At 65.6% G+C, this 22,172-nt stretch overlaps 1 protein-coding gene across 1 annotated transcript; it reads left to right on the top strand.

The window, feature by feature from the left end:
• The first annotated feature begins 2,586 nt into the window (after positions 1-2,586).
• LOC128152433 (translation initiation factor IF-2-like) lies at positions 2,587-3,198 on the top strand. Its single transcript, XM_052810650.1, has one exon. The coding sequence runs from the start codon at positions 2,587-2,589 to the stop codon at positions 3,196-3,198; it is 612 nt and encodes a 203-aa protein (XP_052666610.1).
• Positions 3,199-22,172: the final 18,974 nt, after the last annotated feature.

Genomic DNA, 22,172 nt, shown 5'->3' with positions numbered 1-22,172 from the left:
ATGAGCTTTGGCAGGACGCGGCGGCCCTGCCGCTGCGCCGCTCGCTGCTGGGACAGCTGCACCGGCACGGGCAGGGCCCCCAGCTGCACTTCCAGTCCCTTCCTGGCCACGTGCATCTTCAGGGCCGAGCAGGCTCCGCTGCCACGCGCGGGTCCAAGGGAGCGGGCGGACCCCAGCTCGAGGGGAGCCCCTCCATCTGGGATGGGGTGGGTATCGTTCAGACTCTCGGGGGGGCTGAGGCTCTCAGAGGAGCCAGAGAAGCTGCAGCTGTGGCAGGGCAAGCGGCCCCACTCCGCCAGCTCCTCCAGGTCCTGCCATGCTGCCTGCCAGGCGCCGGGGTCCTGCGGGAACGGGGAGCCCATCCCCGGTGACGCCCCGGGCCTGGTTCGTGCCGACAGCATCAGTCGCTGCAGCTCCTGGGCAGCCTTGCTGCAGTGGGTGCAGCCGTGGTCTGCCCGCCGCTCGCCGCCTGCAAAAGAGGGAGGGGTGCCAGGGGCGCGGGGCTGGGGCCGCTGGGACCCCCGGGGACTGTCCGCCTCTGCTGGGGCCCTGACCTGCCCCGGGGATGTACCCCCCGGGGCGCAGGGCACACCCGCAGGGGACTTACGTTTCTCTGGTGCTGTCGCTCGCTGCCACCATCTCCAGCATCGTCGGCTCCAGCCGTCACCCTGGGGGCACAGGAACGGAGCACGGTGACCTGCCTGGGGGGAGCCCCTGCCACCGCCAGCCCCGAGGGGTCCCCCTGGCCCTACGCGGCCCCGTACCTGTTGGCGTCGGCTGGTGCTGAGCAGGACGGCCCCAGCGGCCAGGAGCGGGATGCCGAGGCCGAGGAGACAGCTGCTGCCGCTCATTGCGCAGAGTCCGGCACGGACACACGGAGGCTTGCGGGGTGCTGGCATCTGTATTGTAGGGACACGGCAGTGAGGTCACAGCCCTGTGGCCGGGGACGCCTTTGTGATGGCGCAGCCCCGGATCACGCCGGGACAGTGCTCGCCCCCAACGCAGGTACAAGCTCCGTCCTGCAGCCGCCCGGGGCACGCTGCTGCGCCCTGGCTGGGGCTGCCATTGCGGAGAGGCCAGGAGCCGCTTTCCTGCCTTCCCAATTCCTGCCCGCGCGTGTCCGAGAGGTCAGTCACCGTCCCGCCCTGAGAAGGGCAGAGGTTTGACCAGAAGTTTGAGAAACAAGAAAAAGTAGAGGAGCCTCTGGTGCGACAAAATGTCCTTTAACTTTTGGTCGGCCCTGAAGCGGTCAGGCAGCTGGACTAGATGATCGTTGTAGGTCCCGTCCAACTGATCTGATCTGATCTGATCTTTCTATTCTATTCCTTTCTAGTCTAGTCTAGTCTAGTCTAGTCTAGTCTGTTCTGTTCTGTTCCATTCTGTCCTAGTCTAGTCTAGCCTGTTCCGTTCTGTTCCGTTCTGTCCTAGTCTAGTCTAGTCTGTTCCGTTCTGTTCCGTTCTGTCCTAGTCTAGTCTAGTCTGTTCTGTTCTGTTCCGTTCTGTTCCGTTCTGTTCAGGGACTGCCTGGAGATTAAGAGACTCGAGGAGAACTACCTGAAGTTCGGTGACTGTGTGTGACCAAGGCACGTAAGCTCCCTTGACCACCAGCTCGCTCAGCCTTTCCTTGTCGGAGAGACGCTCCGGTCTCTCCAGCACCCTTGCGGCCCTGCGTTGGACTCTCCAGTACCTCCACATCTCTCTTGGAGCGGGAGCCCAGCGCTGGACACAGAACGCTTGCCGAATGGGCCTTTTCTTCCCCCGAGGCCGGGGCTTGCGTCTCCGGGGTGTGGTCCCCGAAAGCTCTGTGATGTCACCAGAGAGTCACTGTGACCCCCGTGACATCAATGCTTTTGAGGCGTGGGGCAGCCCTGAAGGGCCACAGTGCTGTCCTCGTGCGTGGGCGACAGCCGTCTGTCTGCAGGTGGGGGGACGAAGGACCCCCATCCCGCAGGCTCCCTGCCAAGGGCGCAGAGAGGATCTGCCGGACAGGGACGCCGGCAGGGCCCGGGGCACCGGTCCCGACCTGCCGCGTCCCCACCCTCGTGCTGCTCTCGCTGAGAGGCTGGGAACCGCTTTCCTGCCTTCCCAATTCCTGCCCGCACGTGTCCCACAGGTCAGTCGCCGTCCCGCCCGGAGAGCAGGAGCACACCGAGGTGCCCCTGGTGTCACTCGTCTGCTCCAGGACGGTCCCTGGTGTTTGTGGCAGCACAAGCACGGCCCCCAGGCAGAGCAGGCACCTCTTCAGCATCTTTGCTGCTTCCCGCAGGCGTCTCCAGGGCAGCGCACGAGCTTTGTCCCTCTTTGGTTCGCAGGGCGAGATGGGGTCGGAGGAGGACTTGGCAGAACAGGGCACCTCTTCCCCTGCTGCCGGCACCAGCCAGGTGCCCCAGGCCGCGCCGCTGGAAGCCTCTGAGGACGCGGACTGCCCCATCTGCCTGGACACCATCAGCAACGAAGCCTACTTGAACTGGTGCAAGCACCGCTTCTGTTTTCCTTGCATACAGAAGTGGGCCCGCATAAAAGCCGTGTGCCCAGTCTGCCGGCAGCCTGTTCACTTCATCTTCCGCAAGGTGGTAGGTGACAACTATGAGGTGCATAGCGTCAAGAGAAATAGAACTCGACGCCGCTCTGCGGAAAGGAGGCGGCATCGTTCCTCGGGCCGCCAGCACCGCAGCTCTCCCAGCAGAAACCGTGGTGGTGGCCACACCGGGGCCCCAGAGAGGGGCCAAAGCAGGTCCCCGAGGCGGCACCACGATGGCCACAGACGGGCTCAGCACACCCGGGGCTACAACTCCTCGAGAAGCCGGAGGCGGCAGCGGAGAAGGGCTCGGGATGCTGCTCGGGATGATGGCCGAGCTCCAAGTCCAGAACGGGACGTCCTGCCCTCCTCAAGGAGCCGCCAGCGCCGCCAGCGGGCAGGCCGGGATTCCTCCAGGCAACGGCGCGCAACAAGGAGCCGATCCCAGCGCAGGTCCCGCAGCACCAGGGGCCAAGCTGGGTGGGAGCGCTCACGGGCCCACCGCAGCCGACAGCGATGGCGGAGCAGGGATCCCGAGGATGGCCGAGCTCCGAGGTCGGAACGGGATGTCCCAGCCTTCTCGAGGAGGAGCCGATCCCGGCGCAGGTCCCGCAGCACTTGGGGCCGAGCACAGCGGGAGTGGCAAAGGAGGACGGATTGGGACGAGGGCCGAGCTCTAAGCCCCGAACGGGAAGTCCCAGCTTATTCTGGGAGAAGAGCGCGCCGTCAGCGGGGACGCCGTGACTCCTCCAGGCAACGGCGCGCAACAAGGAGCCGATCCCGGCGCAGGTCCCGCAGCACCGGGGGCCAAGCTGGGTGGGAGCGCTCACGGGCCCACCGCAGCCGACAGCGATGGCGGAGCAGGGATCCCGATGATGAGGGCCGAGCTCCGAGGTCCGAACGGGACGTCCTGCCCTCCTCAAGGAGGAGCCAGCGCCGCCCGCGAGCAGGCCGGGATTCCTCCAGGCAAGGGCGCGCAACACGGAGCCGATCCCGGCGCAGGTCCCGCAGCCGTGCCAGGCGCGGGGCCTGGTAGCACATCCCACCAAGAAGGGACACGCAACGCTCGCCCCCGACCAACACCTGCTGGGGCAGCGCAAAGAGCCCAGGGACACAGAAGGCCCTCGAGGGGGTGGTTGTGTGGCTGCTGAGGGGCACCTGGACGGTGGCAGCGGGACAGTCGCAACCTGGGTCGTCTGCGACTCTGGCAGCGGCAGCGAACAGGATCAAGGCAGCCTCACTGCTCCGGCTGAGGCAGGCACCGCTCCTGTCGTCTCCTCTCACGACAAATCGTGGGTTTGAGGAGGTGGGAAGGGACCTCTGGAGATCCCCTAGTCCAAGCCCGCTGCTGGAGCGGGGTCAGCCAGAGCAGACTGCCCCGGGCTGCATCCAGTCAGGCGCTGATGATGGCGAAGGACGGACCCTCCGGAACCCCTCTGGGCAACCTGTTCCCTGGCTCGACCTCCCTTCAAATAAACAAGTTTTGTACTGCAGTTAGGGAGAGGTTCTTTTCTTTCAACTGGTGCCCGTTGTCTTGTCCTGTCTCTGGATACCGCTGCGAAGGGACTGGAGAACCGCTGCCCCACTGGGCTGCGCGCAGGAGCGTAGGCGCCTGGACCTGGGGGGTGCAGGGTGCGGTGGCAGAGGACAGGGAAGGGCGAGAGGGCAAGCTGAGGTTCTCTGTTGCTCCTCTTCACGCTTGGGACCTTGAGGCCTCTCGCCTTGGTGTTGGTGGAGGGGAGCACCAGGGAGGCTCCTCCACAAAGCCCTTCTTCCCCAGAGCCCTGCGTGGGGCAGAGCCCTTAGAGAAACTGCAGCGTTAGCGCTTCCATCAAGCCAGGAAAGGAGATGAAAGCAGGACATGCTTGTGGGGAAAGTCCAAAGCACAGAAACAAAAGAAATGACCTGAGGTTTCGGAATCCTGAAAAAGAAAAGGAGCCTCGGGTGCAACGTCCCGCGAGTAACCCAGTATTTCCAAGGGGCAGGGCATAACCGGTGCACCGTAGCCCTGCTGCTGAGGGCCAAAGGTGTGGGGCTTTGTGGGAAACACGAACCGCAGTCATCAGCCTCCAGGTAGTTTTCCTCAAGTCTCTTAATCTCCAGGCAGATCCTGACCTTGGACTCTTTGCAGAGTCCCGTTCGTTGGACCTGTCTGAGCCATCTGCCCTGAGACAAGGTCAATGAGCGATTTCTAACAAGGGCCAGCGTCTCCGCTCCGCAGGGCTTCTGAACGAAGCCTCTGGAGAAGGATCTCTTCGGTGCTCGTCCCCGCAGAGAAGTGTGCTCGGTGACACAAACGCGAGCCAGGCTGGGTGGTAGGTCATTCGTTTCCCACAAAGCCCCACACCTTTGGCCCCGGCCAGCAGGGCTGCGGTGCACAGGTTGTCCCCTACCCCTTGGAAGTGCTGGTTTACTGTGTCCAGTGCTGGGCTCCCCAGTAGAAGACGGACGTGGACATACCGGAGGAGAACGCGTGTTCGCAGGTACACCAGGAATGGCTGAAAAGCGCAACTTGGGCCGTCTCTCGTTAATTTTGAACAAAGGCACCGCGTCTCCAGCTCCGCGTCATCGCAGTCAAGACAGACACGGACGTATTGGGGAGAGTCCAAGGACGGACCCCAAAGGAAGGGACTGGAGCATCTCCCCTATCAGGAAGGGCTGAGAGAGCAGATGATCAAGGGAGCTGACAGGCCTCCGTGGCACACTGGCACTGACAAGGCACGGAGGGGGGCAGCAGCCTGTCTCCCCGGCAGGGACCCCCGCAGCAGCCAGCACCACCCTGCCCACGGGACACCCTTTCCCTGGCTCCCCTCTCCAGCCTGCGGGCACATCCCATTCCGAGTCGGCTGGCGCTTCACAGAAAGCAAGCAACTCCCACGGTGGGGCTAGAAACGGGATTTATTTGGACTATCGGAGCGATGGGTCTGGCCTCTCTCCTCTCCTCTCCTCTCCTCTCCTCTCCTCTTTGCACCCATGTCCCTCTCAGAGCCACGTCAAGGCCTCCCCATCGTGGCTGACGCGGTAGGCACCCTCGGCCCCCCTGCCCTCTTGCCGATCCCCTTCCCTACGTGCGATGGAGGGGGAAGAGGTGGCGCGGGACCGGGGCTCTGCGGCACGTCTCGCTGTCTCTGCCTACGGGCCATGTCCCGAAAGCCAGAATCCAGCGCCCGCAGGACCTGCCTCCTGCTCCAGCGCAGCGTCTCGAGGGAGACTGGCGGGGAGCTGCCTGGGCCCCGGGAGGTGCTGGGTGCCGGTGCGGCTGCCTGGGGTGCGCTGGGCCGGCTGCTGTCCCGCAGCACTGCCCGACCGCCCTCCTCCCCGGGCACGGCTCGCTCTGATGGCCCCTCTCTGCCAAGCTGCTCCCTGCAGCGCTGCAGCCTCTTGGTGCGGAAGTGCAGCTGCAGGGCCTCGTGCTGCTTCTCTGAGGTGTATGTGGCCTCGCAGCTGCAGACGTACGTGGGCACCGGGTGGGAAGGCGGTGCTGCGGAGGCCAGCGGGCGGGCGAGGGATGCCTCGCGCTGCGGTGGCGAGCCCTGGCCGGGCTGGAAATGGCGCTGGGGGTTGAGGACGGGGACACGGGCACGGTGCGGCCACGGGGAACCGGTCCCGGTCCGCAAGCGTTTGGGCAGTGACCGATGCAGCGTTTCCATGGACTGCTGCGCTGCCTCAGGGAGCCGTTGCAGCTTAATCTCCAGGCATTTCCTCGCGGCATGCACCCAGAGTTTGCTGCGCGCCTCCCGGCTCAGCTCCACCTTGGAGATGACAACGGGCGCTGCAGCATTAGGCCGGCTCGTGTCCGCAAGTTTGGCCTCACCACTGCCTCGGCTAGCAGTGAACCTGGTCTGAAGGCCAGCGCCTTCCTCCGGCAGGACTGAAGCCGGTCCTGCTGCTGCTGGTCCCGCTGCCTTGCTGTCCAGCTTGGGAAGGGCTGGCAGGGCCAAGGATAAGCCAAGAGGCCACAGGAACTCCTCGCTCCGGGGTAGCTGCCCATCTGGCTGAAGGAGGCTCTCGCGCACGATGTCGCCCACGGCTGGTGGTTGGATGGAGGAGCAGACGCCACCACCGGCAGCGAGGGAAGGGTCCGGGTGCCGGTTGCTCACGGAGAGGTCGCGGGGAGAGGTCTGCTCAGCCAGTGACACGGGGCGCGCGGGCAAAGGAGCGTGCACAGACTCCTCGGAGCCATGCCGGCTGTGCGGCTCCTGCTGTCCTACCTTGGGGTGCCACGCTGCGCTGGCCTGGCCCGGGGCCCGGGGCCCCCACACGCTGTGCTCCCGGGGCAGCTGCGGGTCCAGAGGAGCGAGCAGCGGTGGGGGGCACGGCACCAGCAGGGCCAGGGACTCCTCGGTGGGGTTGGGGTCCCCCCACAGCCTTCGGACTTCCTTCTGGCTTATGTTGTCCGCGATGGCGTCCGCCTTCCCCTGCAGCGAGGGGCACAGCTTGCACCGCCGCAAGGGCTGGCTCTGCCCTGGCCGGATGAGCTTTGGCAGGACGCGGCGGCCCTGCCGCTGCGCCGCTCGCTGCTGGGACAGCTGCACCGGCACGGGCAGGGCCCCCAGCTGCACTTCCAGTCCCTTCCTGGCCACGTGCATCTTCAGGGCCGAGCAGGCTCCGCTGCCACGCGCGGGTCCAAGGGAGCGGGCGGACCCCAGCTCGAGGGGAGCCCCTCCATCTGGGATGGGGTGGGTATCGTTCAGACTCTCGGGGGGGCTGAGGCTCTCAGAGGAGCCAGAGAAGCTGCAGCTGTGGCAGGGCAAGCGGCCCCACTCCGCCAGCTCCTCCAGGTCCTGCCATGCTGCCTGCCAGGCGCCGGGGTCCTGCGGGAACGGGGAGCCCATCCCCGGTGACGCCCCGGGCCTGGTTCGTGCCGACAGCATCAGTCGCTGCAGCTCCTGGGCAGCCTTGCTGCAGTGGGTGCAGCCGTGGTCTGCCCGCCGCTCGCCGCCTGCAAAAGAGGGAGGGGTGCCAGGGGCGCGGGGCTGGGGCCGCTGGGACCCCCCGGGGACTGTCCGCCTCTGCTGGGGCCCTGACCTGCCCCGGGGATGTACCCCCCGGGGCGCAGGGCACACCCGCAGGGGACTTACGTTTCTCTGGTGCTGTCGCTCGCTGCCACCATCTCCAGCATCGTCGGCTCCAGCCGTCACCCTGGGGGCACAGGAACGGAGCACGGTGACCTGCCTGGGGGGAGCCCCTGCCACCGCCAGCCCCGAGGGGTCCCCCTGGCCCTACGCGGCCCCGTACCTGTTGGCGTCGGCTGGTGCTGAGCAGGACGGCCCCAGCGGCCAGGAGCGGGATGCCGAGGCCGAGGAGACAGCTGCTGCCGCTCATTGCGCAGAGTCCGGCACGGACACACGGAGGCTTGCGGGGTGCTGGCATCTGTATTGTAGGGACACGGCAGTGAGGTCACAGCCCTGTGGCCGGGGACGCCTTTGTGATGGCGCAGCCCCGGATCACGCCGGGACAGTGCTCGCCCCCAACGCAGGTACAAGCTCCGTCCTGCAGCCGCCCGGGGCACGCTGCTGCGCCCTGGCTGGGGCTGCCATTGCGGAGAGGCCAGGAGCCGCTTTCCTGCCTTCCCAATTCCTGCCCGCGCGTGTCCGAGAGGTCAGTCACCGTCCCGCCCTGAGAAGGGCAGAGGTTTGACCAGAAGTTTGAGAAACAAGAAAAAGTAGAGGAGCCTCTGGTGCGACAAAATGTCCTTTAACTTTTGGTCGGCCCTGAAGCGGTCAGGCAGCTGGACTAGATGATCGTTGTAGGTCCCGTCCAACTGATCTGATCTGATCTGATCTGATCTTTCTATTCTATTCCTTTCTAGTCTAGTCTAGTCTAGTCTAGTCTAGTCTGTTCTGTTCTGTTCCATTCTGTCCTAGTCTAGTCTAGTCTGTTCTGTTCTGTTCCGTTCTGTCCTAGACTAGTCTAGCCTGTTCCGTTCTGTTCCGTTCTGTCCTAGTCTAGTCTGTTCTGTTCTGTTCCGTTCTGTTCCGTTCTGTTCAGGGACTGCCTGGAGATTAAGAGACTCGAGGAGAACTACCTGAAGTTCGGTGACTGTGTGTGACCAAGGCACGTAAGCTCCCTTGACCACCAGCTCGCTCAGCCTTTCCTTGTCGGAGAGACGCTCCGGGCTCTCCAGCACCCTTGCGGCCCTGCGTTGGACTCTCCAGTACCTCCACATCTCTCTTGGAGCGGGAGCCCAGCGCTGGACACAGAACGCTTGCCGAATGGGCCTTTTCTTCCCCCGAGGCCGGGGCTTGCGTCTCCGGGGTGTGGTCCCCGAAAGCTCTGTGATGTCACCAGAGTCACTGTGACCCCCGTGACATCAATGCTTTTGAGGCGTGGGGCAGCCCTGAAGGGCCACAGTGCTGTCCTCGTGCGTGGGCGACAGCCGTCTGTCTGCAGGTGGGGGGACGAAGGACCCCCATCCCGCAGGCTCCCTGCCAAGGGCGCAGAGAGGATCTGCCGGACAGGGACGCCGGCAGGGCCCGGGGCACCGGTCCCGACCTGCCGCGTCCCCACCCTCGTGCTGCTCTCGCTGAGAGGCTGGGAACCGCTTTCCTGCCTTCCCAATTCCTGCCCGCACGTGTCCCACAGGTCAGTCGCCGTCCCGCCCGGAGAGCAGGAGCACACCGAGGTGCCCCTGGTGTCACTCGTCTGCTCCAGGACGGTCCCTGGTGTTTGTGGCAGCACAAGCACGGCCCCCAGGCAGAGCAGGCACCTCTTCAGCATCTTTGCTGCTTCCCGCAGGCGTCTCCAGGGCAGCGCACGAGCTTTGTCCCTCTTTGGTTCGCAGGGCGAGATGGGGTCGGAGGAGGACTTGGCAGAACAGGGCACCTCTTCCCCTGCTGCCGGCACCAGCCAGGTGCCCCAGGCCGCGCCGCTGGAAGCCTCTGAGGACGCGGACTGCCCCATCTGCCTGGACACCAGGAACAACGGAGTCTGCCGGAGCTGGTGCAGGCACTGTTTCTGCTTTCATTGCATACAAGAGTGGGCCCGCATAAAAGCCGTCTGCAGACACTGCCGGCGGCCTGTTCAGCACATCTTCCCCGAGCTGGGAGGCAACGGCTGTGAGGTGCACAGCAGTGCACACTCCGACAACGGGGGGACATCTCGACGCCGCTCTGCGGAAAGGAGGCGGCATCGTTCCTCGGGCCGCCAGCACCGCAGCTCTCCCAGCAGAAACCGTGGTGGTGGCCACACCGGGGCCCCAGAGAGGGGCCAAAGCAGGTCCCCGAGGCGGCACCACGACGGCCACAGACGGGCTCAGCACACCCGGGGCTACAACTCCTCGAGAAGCCGGAGGCGGCAGCGGAGAAGGGCTCGGGATGCTGCTCGGGATGATGGCCGAGCTCCAAGTCCAGAACGGGACGTCCTGCCCTCCTCAAGGAGCCGCCAGCGCCGCCAGCGGGCAGGCCGGGATTCCTCCAGGCAACGGCGCGCAACAAGGAGCCGATCCCAGCGCAGGTCCCGCAGCACCAGGGGCCAAGCTGGGTGGGAGCGCTCACGGGCCCACCGCAGCCGACAGCGATGGCGGAGCAGGGATCCCGAGGATGGCCGAGCTCCGAGGTCGGAACGGGATGTCCCAGCCTTCTCGAGGAGGAGCCGATCCCGGCGCAGGTCCCGCAGCACTTGGGGCCGAGCACAGCGGGAGTGGCAAAGGAGGACGGATTGGGACGAGGGCCGAGCTCTAAGCCCCGAACGGGAAGTCCCAGCTTATTCTGGGAGAAGAGCGCGCCGTCAGCGGGGACGCCGTGACTCCTCCAGGCAACGGCGCGCAACAAGGAGCCGATCCCGGCGCAGGTCCCGCAGCACCGGGGGCCAAGCTGGGTGGGAGCGCTCACGGGCCCACCGCAGCCGACAGCGATGGCGGAGCAGGGATCCCGATGATGAGGGCCGAGCTCCGAGGTCCGAACGGGACGTCCTGCCCTCCTCAAGGAGGAGCCAGCGCCGCCTGCGAGCAGGCCGGGATTCCTCCAGGCAAGGGCGCGCAACACGGAGCCGATCCCGGCGCAGGTCCCGCAGCCGTGCCAGGCGCGGGGCCTGGTAGCACATCCCACCAAGAAGGGACACGCAACGCTCGCCCCCGACCAACACCTGCTGGGGCAGCGCAAAGAGCCCAGGGACACAGAAGGCCCTCGAGGGGGTGGTTGTGTGGCTGCTGAGGGGCACCTGGACGGTGGCAGCGGGACAGTCGCAACCTGGGTCGTCTGCGACTCTGGCAGCGGCAGCGAACAGGATCAAGGCAGCCTCACTGCTCCGGCTGAGGCAGGCACCGCTCCTGTCGTCTCCTCTCACGACAAATCGTGGGTTTGAGGAGGTGGGAAGGGACCTCTGGAGATCCCCTAGTCCAAGCCCGCTGCTGGAGCGGGGTCAGCCAGAGCAGACTGCCCCGGGCTGCATCCAGTCAGGCGCTGATGATGGCGAAGGACGGACCCTCCGGAACCCCTCTGGGCAACCTGTTCCCTGGCTCGACCTCCCTTCAAATAAACAAGTTTTGTACTGCAGTTAGGGAGAGGTTCTTTTCTTTCAACTGGTGCCCGTTGTCTTGTCCTGTCTCTGGATACCGCTGCGAAGGGACTGGAGAACCGCTGCCCCACTGGGCTGCGCGCAGGAGCGTAGGCGCCTGGACCTGGGGGGTGCAGGGTGCGGTGGCAGAGGACAGGGAAGGGCGAGAGGGCAAGCTGAGGTTCTCTGTTGCTCCTCTTCACGCTTGGGACCTTGAGGCCTCTCGCCTTGGTGTTGGTGGAGGGGAGCACCAGGGAGGCTCCTCCACAAAGCCCTTCTTCCCCAGAGCCCTGCGTGGGGCAGAGCCCTTAGAGAAACTGCAGCGTTAGCGCTTCCATCAAGCCAGGAAAGGAGATGAAAGCAGGACATGCTTGTGGGGAAAGTCCAAAGCACAGAAACAAAAGAAATGACCTGAGGTTTCGGAATCCTGAAAAAGAAAAGGAGCCTCGGGTGCAACGTCCCGCGAGTAACCCAGTATTTCCAAGGGGCAGGGCATAACCGGTGCACCGTAGCCCTGCTGCTGAGGGCCAAAGGTGTGGGGCTTTGTGGGAAACACGAACCGCAGTCATCAGCCTCCAGGTAGTTTTCCTCAAGTCTCTTAATCTCCAGGCAGATCCTGACCTTGGACTCTTTGCAGAGTCCCGTTCGTTGGACCTGTCTGAGCCATCTGCCCTGAGACAAGGTCAACGAGCGATTTCTAACAAGGGCCAGCGTCTCCGCTCCGCAGGGCTTCTGAACGAAGCCTCTGGAGAAGGATCTCTTCGGTGCTCGTCCCCGCAGAGAAGTGTGCTCGGTGACACAAACGCGAGCCAGGCTGGGTGGTAGGTCATTCGTTTCCCACAAAGCCCCACACCTTTGGCCCCGGCCAGCAGGGCTGCGGTGCACAGGTTGTCCCCTACCCCTTGGAAGTGCTGGTTTACTGTGTCCAGTGCTGGGCTCCCCAGTAGAAGACGGACGTGGACATACCGGAGGAGAACGCGTGTTCGCAGGTACACCAGGAATGGCTGAAAAGCGCAACTTGGGCCGTCTCTCGTTAATTTTGAACAAAGGCACCGCGTCTCCAGCTCCGCGTCATCGCAGTCAAGACAGACACGGACGTATTGGGGAGAGTCCAAGGACGGACCCCAAAGGAAGGGACTGGAGCATCTCCCCTATCAGGAAGGGCTGAGAGAGCAGATGATCAAGGGAGCTGACAGGCCTCCGTGGCACACTGGCACTGACAAGGCACGGAGGGGGGCAGCAGCCTGTCTCCCCGGCAGGGACCCCCGCAGCAGCCAGCACCACCCTGCCCACGGGACACCCTTTCCCTGGCTCCCCTCTCCAGCCTGCGGGCACATCCCATTCCGAGTCGGCTGGCGCTTCACAGAAAGCAAGCAACTCCCACGGTGGGGCTAGAAACGGGATTTATTTGGACTATCGGAGCGATGGGTCTGGCCTCTCTCCTCTCCTCTCCTCTCCTCTCCTCTCCTCTCCTCTCCTCTTTGCACCCATGTCCCTCTCAGAGCCACGTCAAGGCCTCCCCATCGTGGCTGACGCGGTAGGCACCCTCGGCCCCCCTGCCCTCTTGCCGATCCCCTTCCCTACGTGCGATGGAGGGGGAAGAGGTGGCGCGGGACCGGGGCTCTGCGGCACGTCTCGCTGTCTCTGCCTACGGGCCATGTCCCGAAAGCCAGAATCCAGCGCCCGCAGGACCTGCCTCCTGCTCCAGCGCAGCGTCTCGAGGGAGACTGGCGGGGAGCTGCCTGGGCCCCGGGAGGTGCTGGGTGCCGGTGCGGCTGCCTGGGGTGCGCTGGGCCGGCTGCTGTCCCGCAGCACTGCCCGACCGCCCTCCTCCCCGGGCACGGCTCGCTCTGATGGCCCCTCTCTGCCAAGCTGCTCCCTGCAGCGCTGCAGCCTCTTGGTGTGGAAGTGCAGCTGCAGGGCCTCGTGCTGCTTCTCTGAGGTGTATGTGGCCTCGCAGCTGCAGACGTACGTGGGCACCGGGTGGGAAGGCGGTGCTGCGGAGGCCAGCGGGCGGGCGAGGGATGCCTCGCGCTGCGGTGGCGAGCCCTGGCCGGGCTGGAAATGGCGCTGGGGGTTGAGGACGGGGACACGGGCACGGTGCGGCCACGGGGAACCGGTCCCGGTCCGCAAGCGTTTGGGCAGTGACCGATGCAGCGTTTCCATGGACTGCTGCGCTGCCTCAGGGAGCCGTTGCAGCTTAATCTCCAGGCATTTCCTCGCGGCATGCACCCAGAGTTTGCTGCGCGCCTCCCGGCTCAGCTCCACCTTGGAGATGACAACGGGCGCTGCAGCATTAGGCCGGCTCGTGTCCGCAAGTTTGGCCTCACCACTGCCTCGGCTAGCAGTGAACCTGGTCTGAAGGCCAGCGCCTTCCTCCGGCAGGACTGAAGCCGGTCCTGCTGCTGCTGGTCCCGCTGCCTTGCTGTCCAGCTTGGGAAGGGCTGGCAGGGCCAAGGATAAGCCAAGAGGCCACAGGAACTCCTCGCTCCGGGGTAGCTGCCCATCTGGCTGAAGGAGGCTCTCGCGCACGATGTCGCCCACGGCTGGTGGTTGGATGGAGGAGCAGACGCCACCACCGGCAGCGAGGGAAGGGTCCGGGTGCCGGTTGCTCACGGAGAGGTCGCGGGGAGAGGTCTGCTCAGCCAGTGACACGGGGCGCGCGGGCAAAGGAGCGTGCACAGACTCCTCGGAGCCATGCCGGCTGTGCGGCTCCTGCTGTCCTACCTTGGGGTGCCACGCTGCGCTGGCCTGGCCCGGGGCCCGGGGCCCCCACACGCTGTGCTCCCGGGGCAGCTGCGGGTCCAGAGGAGCGAGCAGCGGTGGGGGGCACGGCACCAGCAGGGCCAGGGACTCCTCGGTGGGGTTGGGGTCCCCCCACAGCCTTCGGACTTCCTTCTGGCTTATGTTGTCCGCGATGGCGTCCGCCTTCCCCTGCAGCGAGGGGCACAGCTTGCACCGCCGCAAGGGCTGGCTCTGCCCTGGCCGGATGAGCTTTGGCAGGACGCGGCGGCCCTGCCGCTGCGCCGCTCGCTGCTGGGACAGCTGCACCGGCACGGGCAGGGCCCCCAGCTGCACTTCCAGTCCCTTCCTGGCCACGTGCATCTTCAGGGCCGAGCAGGCTCCGCTGCCACGCGCGGGTCCAAGGGAGCGGGCGGACCCCAGCTCGAGGGGAGCCCCTCCATCTGGGATGGGGTGGGTATCGTTCAGACTCTCGGGGGGGCTGAGGCTCTCAGAGGAGCCAGAGAAGCTGCAGCTGTGGCAGGGCAAGCGGCCCCACTCCGCCAGCTCCTCCAGGTCCTGCCATGCTGCCTGCCAGGCGCCGGGGTCCTGCGGGAACGGGGAGCCCATCCCCGGTGACGCCCCGGGCCTGGTTCGTGCCGACAGCATCAGTCGCTGCAGCTCCTGGGCAGCCTTGCTGCAGTGGGTGCAGCCGTGGTCTGCCCGCCGCTCGCCGCCTGCAAAAGAGGGAGGGGTGCCAGGGGCGCGGGGCTGGGGCCGCTGGGACCCCCGGGGACTGTCCGCCTCTGCTGGGGCCCTGACCTGCCCCGGGGATGTACCCCCCGGGGCGCAGGGCACACCCGCAGGGGACTTACGTTTCTCTGGTGCTGTCGCTCGCTGCCACCATCTCCAGCATCGTCGGCTCCAGCCGTCACCCTGGGGGCACAGGAACGGAGCACGGTGACCTGCCTGGGGGGAGCCCCTGCCACCGCCAGCCCCGAGGGGTCCCCCTGGCCCTACGCGGCCCCGTACCTGTTGGCGTCGGCTGGTGCTGAGCAGGACGGCCCCAGCGGCCAGGAGCGGGATGCCGAGGCCGAGGAGACAGCTGCTGCCGCTCATTGCGCAGAGTCCGGCACGGACACACGGAGGCTTGCGGGGTGCTGGCATCTGTATTGTAGGGACACGGCAGTGAGGTCACAGCCCTGTGGCCGGGGACGCCTTTGTGATGGCGCAGCCCCGGATCACGCCGGGACAGTGCTCGCCCCCAACGCAGGTACAAGCTCCGTCCTGCAGCCGCCCGGGGCACGCTGCTGCGCCCTGGCTGGGGCTGCCATTGCGGAGAGGCCAGGAGCCGCTTTCCTGCCTTCCCAATTCCTGCCCGCGCGTGTCCGAGAGGTCAGTCACCGTCCCGCCCTGAGAAGGGCAGAGGTTTGACCAGAAGTTTGAGAAACAAGAAAAAGTAGAGGAGCCTCTGGTGCGACAAAATGTCCTTTAACTTTTGGTCGGCCCTGAAGCGGTCAGGCAGCTGGACTAGATGATCGTTGTAGGTCCCGTCCAACTGATCTGATCTGATCTGATCTGATCTTTCTATTCTATTCCTTTCTAGTCTAGTCTAGTCTAGTCTAGTCTAGTCTGTTCTGTTCTGTTCCATTCTGTCCTAGTCTAGTCTAGTCTGTTCTGTTCTGTTCCGTTCTGTCCTAGACTAGTCTAGCCTGTTCCGTTCTGTTCCGTTCTGTCCTAGTCTAGTCTGTTCTGTTCTGTTCCGTTCTGTTCCGTTCTGTTCAGGGACTGCCTGGAGATTAAGAGACTCGAGGAGAACTACCTGAAGTTCGGTGACTGTGTGTGACCAAGGCACGTAAGCTCCCTTGACCACCAGCTCGCTCAGCCTTTCCTTGTCGGAGAGACGCTCCGGTCTCTCCAGCACCCTTGCGGCCCTGCGTTGGACTCTCCAGTACCTCCACATCTCTCTTGGAGCGGGAGCCCAGCGCTGGACACAGAACGCTTGCCGAATGGGCCTTTTCTTCCCCCGAGGCCGGGGCTTGCGTCTCCGGGGTGTGGTCCCCGAAAGCTCTGTGATGTCACCAGAGAGTCACTGTGACCCCCGTGACATCAATGCTTTTGAGGCGTGGGGCAGCCCTGAAGGGCCACAGTGCTGTCCTCGTGCGTGGGCGACAGCCGTCTGTCTGCAGGTGGGGGGACGAAGGACCCCCATCCCGCAGGCTCCCTGCCAAGGGCGCAGAGAGGATCTGCCGGACAGGGACGCCGGCAGGGCCCGGGGCACCGGTCCCGACCTGCCGCGTCCCCACCCTCGTGCTGCTCTCGCTGAGAGGCTGGGAACCGCTTTCCTGCCTTCCCAATTCCTGCCCGCACGTGTCCCACAGGTCAGTCGCCGTCCCGCCCGGAGAGCAGGAGCACACCGAGGTGCCCCTGGTGTCACTCGTCTGCTCCAGGACGGTCCCTGGTGTTTGTGGCAGCACAAGCACGGCCCCCAGGCAGAGCAGGCACCTCTTCAGCATCTTTGCTGCTTCCCGCAGGCGTCTCCAGGGCAGCGCACGAGCTTTGTCCCTCTTTGGTTCGCAGGGCGAGATGGGGTCGGAGGAGGACTTGGCAGAACAGGGCACCTCTTCCCCTGCTGCCGGCACCAGCCAGGTGCCCCAGGCCGCGCCGCTGGAAGCCTCTGAGGACGCGGACTGCCCCATCTGCCTGGACACCATCAGCAACGAAGCCTACTTGAACTGGTGCAAGCACCGCTTCTGTTTTCCTTGCATACAGAAGTGGGCCCGCATAAAAGCCGTGTGCCCAGTCTGCCGGCAGCCTGTTCACTTCATCTTCCGCAAGGTGGTAGGTGACAACTATGAGGTGCATAGCGTCAAGAGAAATAGAACTCGACGCCGCTCTGCGGAAAGGAGGCGGCATCGTTCCTCGGGCCGCCAGCACCGCAGCTCTCCCAGCAGAAACCGTGGTGGTGGCCACACCGGGGCCCCAGAGAGGGGCCAAAGCAGGTCCCCGAGGCGGCACCACGATGGCCACAGACGGGCTCAGCACACCCGGGGCTACAACTCCTCGAGAAGCCGGAGGCGGCAGCGGAGAAGGGCTCGGGATGCTGCTCGGGATGATGGCCGAGCTCCAAGTCCAGAACGGGACGTCCTGCCCTCCTCAAGGAGCCGCCAGCGCCGCCAGCGGGCAGGCCGGGATTCCTCCAGGCAACGGCGCGCAACAAGGAGCCGATCCCAGCGCAGGTCCCGCAGCACCGGGGGCCAAGCTGGGTGGGAGCGCTCACGGGCCCACCGCAGCCGACAGCGATGGCGGAGCAGGGATCCCGATGATGAGGGCCGAGCTCCGAGGTCCGAACGGGACGTCCTGCCCTCCTCAAGGAGCCGCCAGCGCCGCCCGCGAGCAGGCCGGGATTCCTCCAGGCAAGGGCGCGCAACACGGAGCCGATCCCGGCGCAGGTCCCGCAGCACCAGGGGCCAAGCTGGGTGGGAGCGCTCACGGGCCCACCGCAGCCGACAGCGATGGCGGAGCAGGGATCCCGATGATGAGGGCCGAGCTCCGAGGTCCGAACGGGACGTCCTGCCCTCCTCAAGGAGGAGCCAGCGCCGCCCGCGAGCAGGCCGGGATTCCTCCAGGCAAGGGCGCGCAACACGGAGCCGATCCCGGCGCAGGTCCCGCAGCCGTGCCAGGCGCGGGGCCTGGTAGCACATCCCACCAAGAAGGGACACGCAACGCTCGCCCCCGACCAACACCTGCTGGGGCAGCGCAAAGAGCCCAGGGACACAGAAGGCCCTCGAGGGGGTGGTTGTGTGGCTGCTGAGGGGCACCTGGACGGTGGCAGCGGGACAGTCGCAACCTGGGTCGTCTGCGACTCTGGCAGCGGCAGCGAACAGGATCAAGGCAGCCTCACTGCTCCGGCTGAGGCAGGCACCGCTCCTGTCGTCTCCTCTCACGACAAATCGTGGGTTTGAGGAGGTGGGAAGGGACCTCTGGAGATCCCCTAGTCCAAGCCCGCTGCTGGAGCGGGGTCAGCCAGAGCAGACTGCCCCGGGCTGCATCCAGTCAGGCGCTGATGATGGCGAAGGACGGACCCTCCGGAACCCCTCTGGGCAACCTGTTCCCTGGCTCGACCTCCCTTCAAATAAACAAGTTTTGTACTGCAGTTAGGGAGAGGTTCTTTTCTTTCAACTGGTGCCCGTTGTCTTGTCCTGTCTCTGGATACCGCTGCGAAGGGACTGGAGAACCGCTGCCCCACTGGGCTGCGCGCAGGAGCGTAGGCGCCTGGACCTGGGGGGTGCAGGGTGCGGTGGCAGAGGACAGGGAAGGGCGAGAGGGCAAGCTGAGGTTCTCTGTTGCTCCTCTTCACGCTTGGGACCTTGAGGCCTCTCGCCTTGGTGTTGGTGGAGGGGAGCACCAGGGAGGCTCCTCCACAAAGCCCTTCTTCCCCAGAGCCCTGCGTGGGGCAGAGCCCTTAGAGAAACTGCAGCGTTAGCGCTTCCATCAAGCCAGGAAAGGAGATGAAAGCAGGACATGCTTGTGGGGAAAGTCCAAAGCACAGAAACAAAAGAAATGACCTGAGGTTTCGGAATCCTGAAAAAGAAAAGGAGCCTCGGGTGCAACGTCCCGCGAGTAACCCAGTATTTCCAAGGGGCAGGGCATAACCGGTGCACCGTAGCCCTGCTGCTGAGGGCCAAAGGTGTGGGGCTTTGTGGGAAACACGAACCGCAGTCATCAGCCTCCAGGTAGTTTTCCTCAAGTCTCTTAATCTCCAGGCAGATCCTGACCTTGGACTCTTTGCAGAGTCCCGTTCGTTGGACCTGTCTGAGCCATCTGCCCTGAGACAAGGTCAACGAGCGATTTCTAACAAGGGCCAGCGTCTCCGCTCCGCAGGGCTTCTGAACGAAGCCTCTGGAGAAGGATCTCTTCGGTGCTCGTCCCCGCAGAGAAGTGTGCTCGGTGACACAAACGCGAGCCAGGCTGGGTGGTAGGTCATTCGTTTCCCACAAAGCCCCACACCTTTGGCCCCGGCCAGCAGGGCTGCGGTGCACAGGTTGTCCCCTACCCCTTGGAAGTGCTGGTTTACTGTGTCCAGTGCTGGGCTCCCCAGTAGAAGACGGACGTGGACATACCGGAGGAGAACGCGTGTTCGCAGGTACACCAGGAATGGCTGAAAAGCGCAACTTGGGCCGTCTCTCGTTAATTTTGAACAAAGGCACCGCGTCTCCAGCTCCGCGTCATCGCAGTCAAGACAGACACGGACGTATTGGGGAGAGTCCAAGGACGGACCCCAAAGGAAGGGACTGGAGCATCTCCCCTATCAGGAAGGGCTGAGAGAGCAGATGATCAAGGGAGCTGACAGGCCTCCGTGGCACACTGGCACTGACAAGGCACGGAGGGGGGCAGCAGCCTGTCTCCCCGGCAGGGACCCCCGCAGCAGCCAGCACCACCCTGCCCACGGGACACCCTTTCCCTGGCTCCCCTCTCCAGCCTGCGGGCACATCCCATTCCGAGTCGGCTGGCGCTTCACAGAAAGCAAGCAACTCCCACGGTGGGGCTAGAAACGGGATTTATTTGGACTATCGGAGCGATGGGTCTGGCCTCTCTCCTCTCCTCTCCTCTCCTCTCCTCTCCTCTCCTCTCCTCTTTGCACCCATGTCCCTCTCAGAGCCACGTCAAGGCCTCCCCATCGTGGCTGACGCGGTAGGCACCCTCGGCCCCCCTGCCCTCTTGCCGATCCCCTTCCCTACGTGCGATGGAGGGGGAAGAGGTGGCGCGGGACCGGGGCTCTGCGGCACGTCTCGCTGTCTCTGCCTACGGGCCATGTCCCGAAAGCCAGAATCCAGCGCCCGCAGGACCTGCCTCCTGCTCCAGCGCAGCGTCTCGAGGGAGACTGGCGGGGAGCTGCCTGGGCCCCGGGAGGTGCTGGGTGCCGGTGCGGCTGCCTGGGGTGCGCTGGGCCGGCTGCTGTCCCGCAGCACTGCCCGACCGCCCTCCTCCCCGGGCACGGCTCGCTCTGATGGCCCCTCTCTGCCAAGCTGCTCCCTGCAGCGCTGCAGCCTCTTGGTGCGGAAGTGCAGCTGCAGGGCCTCGTGCTGCTTCTCTGAGGTGTATGTGGCCTCGCAGCTGCAGACGTACGTGGGCACCGGGTGGGAAGGCGGTGCTGCGGAGGCCAGCGGGCGGGCGAGGGATGCCTCGCGCTGCGGTGGCGAGCCCTGGCCGGGCTGGAAATGGCGCTGGGGGTTGAGGACGGGGACACGGGCACGGTGCGGCCACGGGGAACCAGTCCCGGTCCGCAAGCGTTTGGGCAGTGACCGATGCAGCGTTTCCATGGACTGCTGCGCTGCCTCAGGGAGCCGTTGCAGCTTAATCTCCAGGCATTTCCTCGCGGCATGCACCCAGAGTTTGCTGCGCGCCTCCCGGCTCAGCTCCACCTTGGAGATGACAACGGGCGCTGCAGCATTAGGCCGGCTCGTGTCCGCAAGTTTGGCCTCACCACTGCCTCGGCTAGCAGTGAACCTGGTCTGAAGGCCAGCGCCTTCCTCCGGCAGGACTGAAGCCGGTCCTGCTGCTGCTGGTCCCGCTGCCTTGCTGTCCAGCTTGGGAAGGGCTGGCAGGGCCAAGGATAAGCCAAGAGGCCACAGGAACTCCTCGCTCCGGGGTAGCTGCCCATCTGGCTGAAGGAGGCTCTCGCGCACGATGTCGCCCACGGCTGGTGGTTGGATGGAGGAGCAGACGCCACCACCGGCAGCGAGGGAAGGGTCCGGGTGCCGGTTGCTCACGGAGAGGTCGCGGGGAGAGGTCTGCTCAGCCAGTGACACGGGGCGCGCGGGCAAAGGAGCGTGCACAGACTCCTCGGAGCCATGCCGGCTGTGCGGCTCCTGCTGTCCTACCTTGGGGTGCCACGCTGCGCTGGCCTGGCCCGGGGCCCCCACACGCTGTGCTCCCGGGGCAGCTGCGGGTCCAGAGGAGCGAGCAGCGGTGGGGGGCACGGCACCAGCAGGGCCAGGGACTCCTCGGTGGGGTTGGGGTCCCCCCACAGCCTTCGGACTTCCTTCTGGCTTATGTTGTCCGCGATGGCGTCCGCCTTCCCCTGCAGCGAGGGGCACAGCTTGCACCGCCGCAAGGGCTGGCTCTGCCCTGGCCGGATGAGCTTTGGCAGGACGCGGCGGCCCTGCCGCTGCGCCGCTCGCTGCTGGGACAGCTGCACCGGCACGGGCAGGGCCCCCAGCTGCACTTCCAGTCCCTTCCTGGCCACGTGCATCTTCAGGGCCGAGCAGGCTCCGCTGCCACGCGCGGGTCCAAGGGAGCGGGCGGACCCCAGCTCGAGGGGAGCCCCTCCATCTGGGATGGGGTGGGTATCGTTCAGACTCTCGGGGGGGCTGAGGCTCTCAGAGGAGCCAGAGAAGCTGCAGCTGTGGCAGGGCAAGCGGCCCCACTCCGCCAGCTCCTCCAGGTCCTGCCATGCTGCCTGCCAGGCGCCGGGGTCCTGCGGGAACGGGGAGCCCATCCCCGGTGACGCCCCGGGCCTGGTTCGTGCCGACAGCATCAGTCGCTGCAGCTCCTGGGCAGCCTTGCTGCAGTGGGTGCAGCCGTGGTCTGCCCGCCGCTCGCCGCCTGCAAAAGAGGGAGGGGTGCCAGGGGCGCGGGGCTGGGGCCGCTGGGACCCCCGGGGACTGTCCGCCTCTGCTGGGGCCCTGACCTGCCCCGGGGATGTACCCCCCGGGGCGCAGGGCACACCCGCAGGGGACTTACGTTTCTCTGGTGCTGTCGCTCGCTGCCACCATCTCCAGCATCGTCGGCTCCAGCCGTCACCCTGGGGGCACAGGAACGGAGCACGGTGACCTGCCTGGGGGGAGCCCCTGCCACCGCCAGCCCCGAGGGGTCCCCCTGGCCCTACGCGGCCCCGTACCTGTTGGCGTCGGCTGGTGCTGAGCAGGACGGCCCCAGCGGCCAGGAGCGGGATGCCGAGGCCGAGGAGACAGCTGCTGCCGCTCATTGCGCAGAGTCCGGCACGGACACACGGAGGCTTGCGGGGTGCTGGCATCTGTATTGTAGGGACACGGCAGTGAGGTCACAGCCCTGTGGCCGGGGACGCCTTTGTGATGGCGCAGCCCCGGATCACGCCGGGACAGTGCTCGCCCCCAACGCAGGTACAAGCTCCGTCCTGCAGCCGCCCGGGGCACGCTGCTGCGCCCTGGCTGGGGCTGCCATTGCGGAGAGGCCAGGAGCCGCTTTCCTGCCTTCCCAATTCCTGCCCGCGCGTGTCCGAGAGGTCAGTCACCGTCCCGCCCTGAGAAGGGCAGAGGTTTGACCAGAAGTTTGAGAAACAAGAAAAAGTAGAGGAGCCTCTGGTGCGACAAAATGTCCTTTAACTTTTGGTCGGCCCTGAAGCGGTCAGGCAGCTGGACTAGATGATCGTTGTAGGTCCCGTCCAACTGATCTG

Source organism: Harpia harpyja, chromosome 16 (assembly GCF_026419915.1).
Source record: "Harpia harpyja isolate bHarHar1 chromosome 16, bHarHar1 primary haplotype, whole genome shotgun sequence".
In the NCBI taxonomy this organism is placed as follows: Eukaryota; Metazoa; Chordata; class Aves; order Accipitriformes; family Accipitridae; genus Harpia; species Harpia harpyja.
Note: the sequence above shows the minus strand (reverse complement) of the source record. Positions and strands in the feature narration are given on the sequence as shown.

Excerpts from the sequence above, each read along its gene's own strand:
- LOC128152433 (XM_052810650.1), top strand. The coding sequence starts at position 2,587 with ATGAGGTGCATAGCGTCAAGAGAAATAGAACTCGACGCCGCTCTGCGG.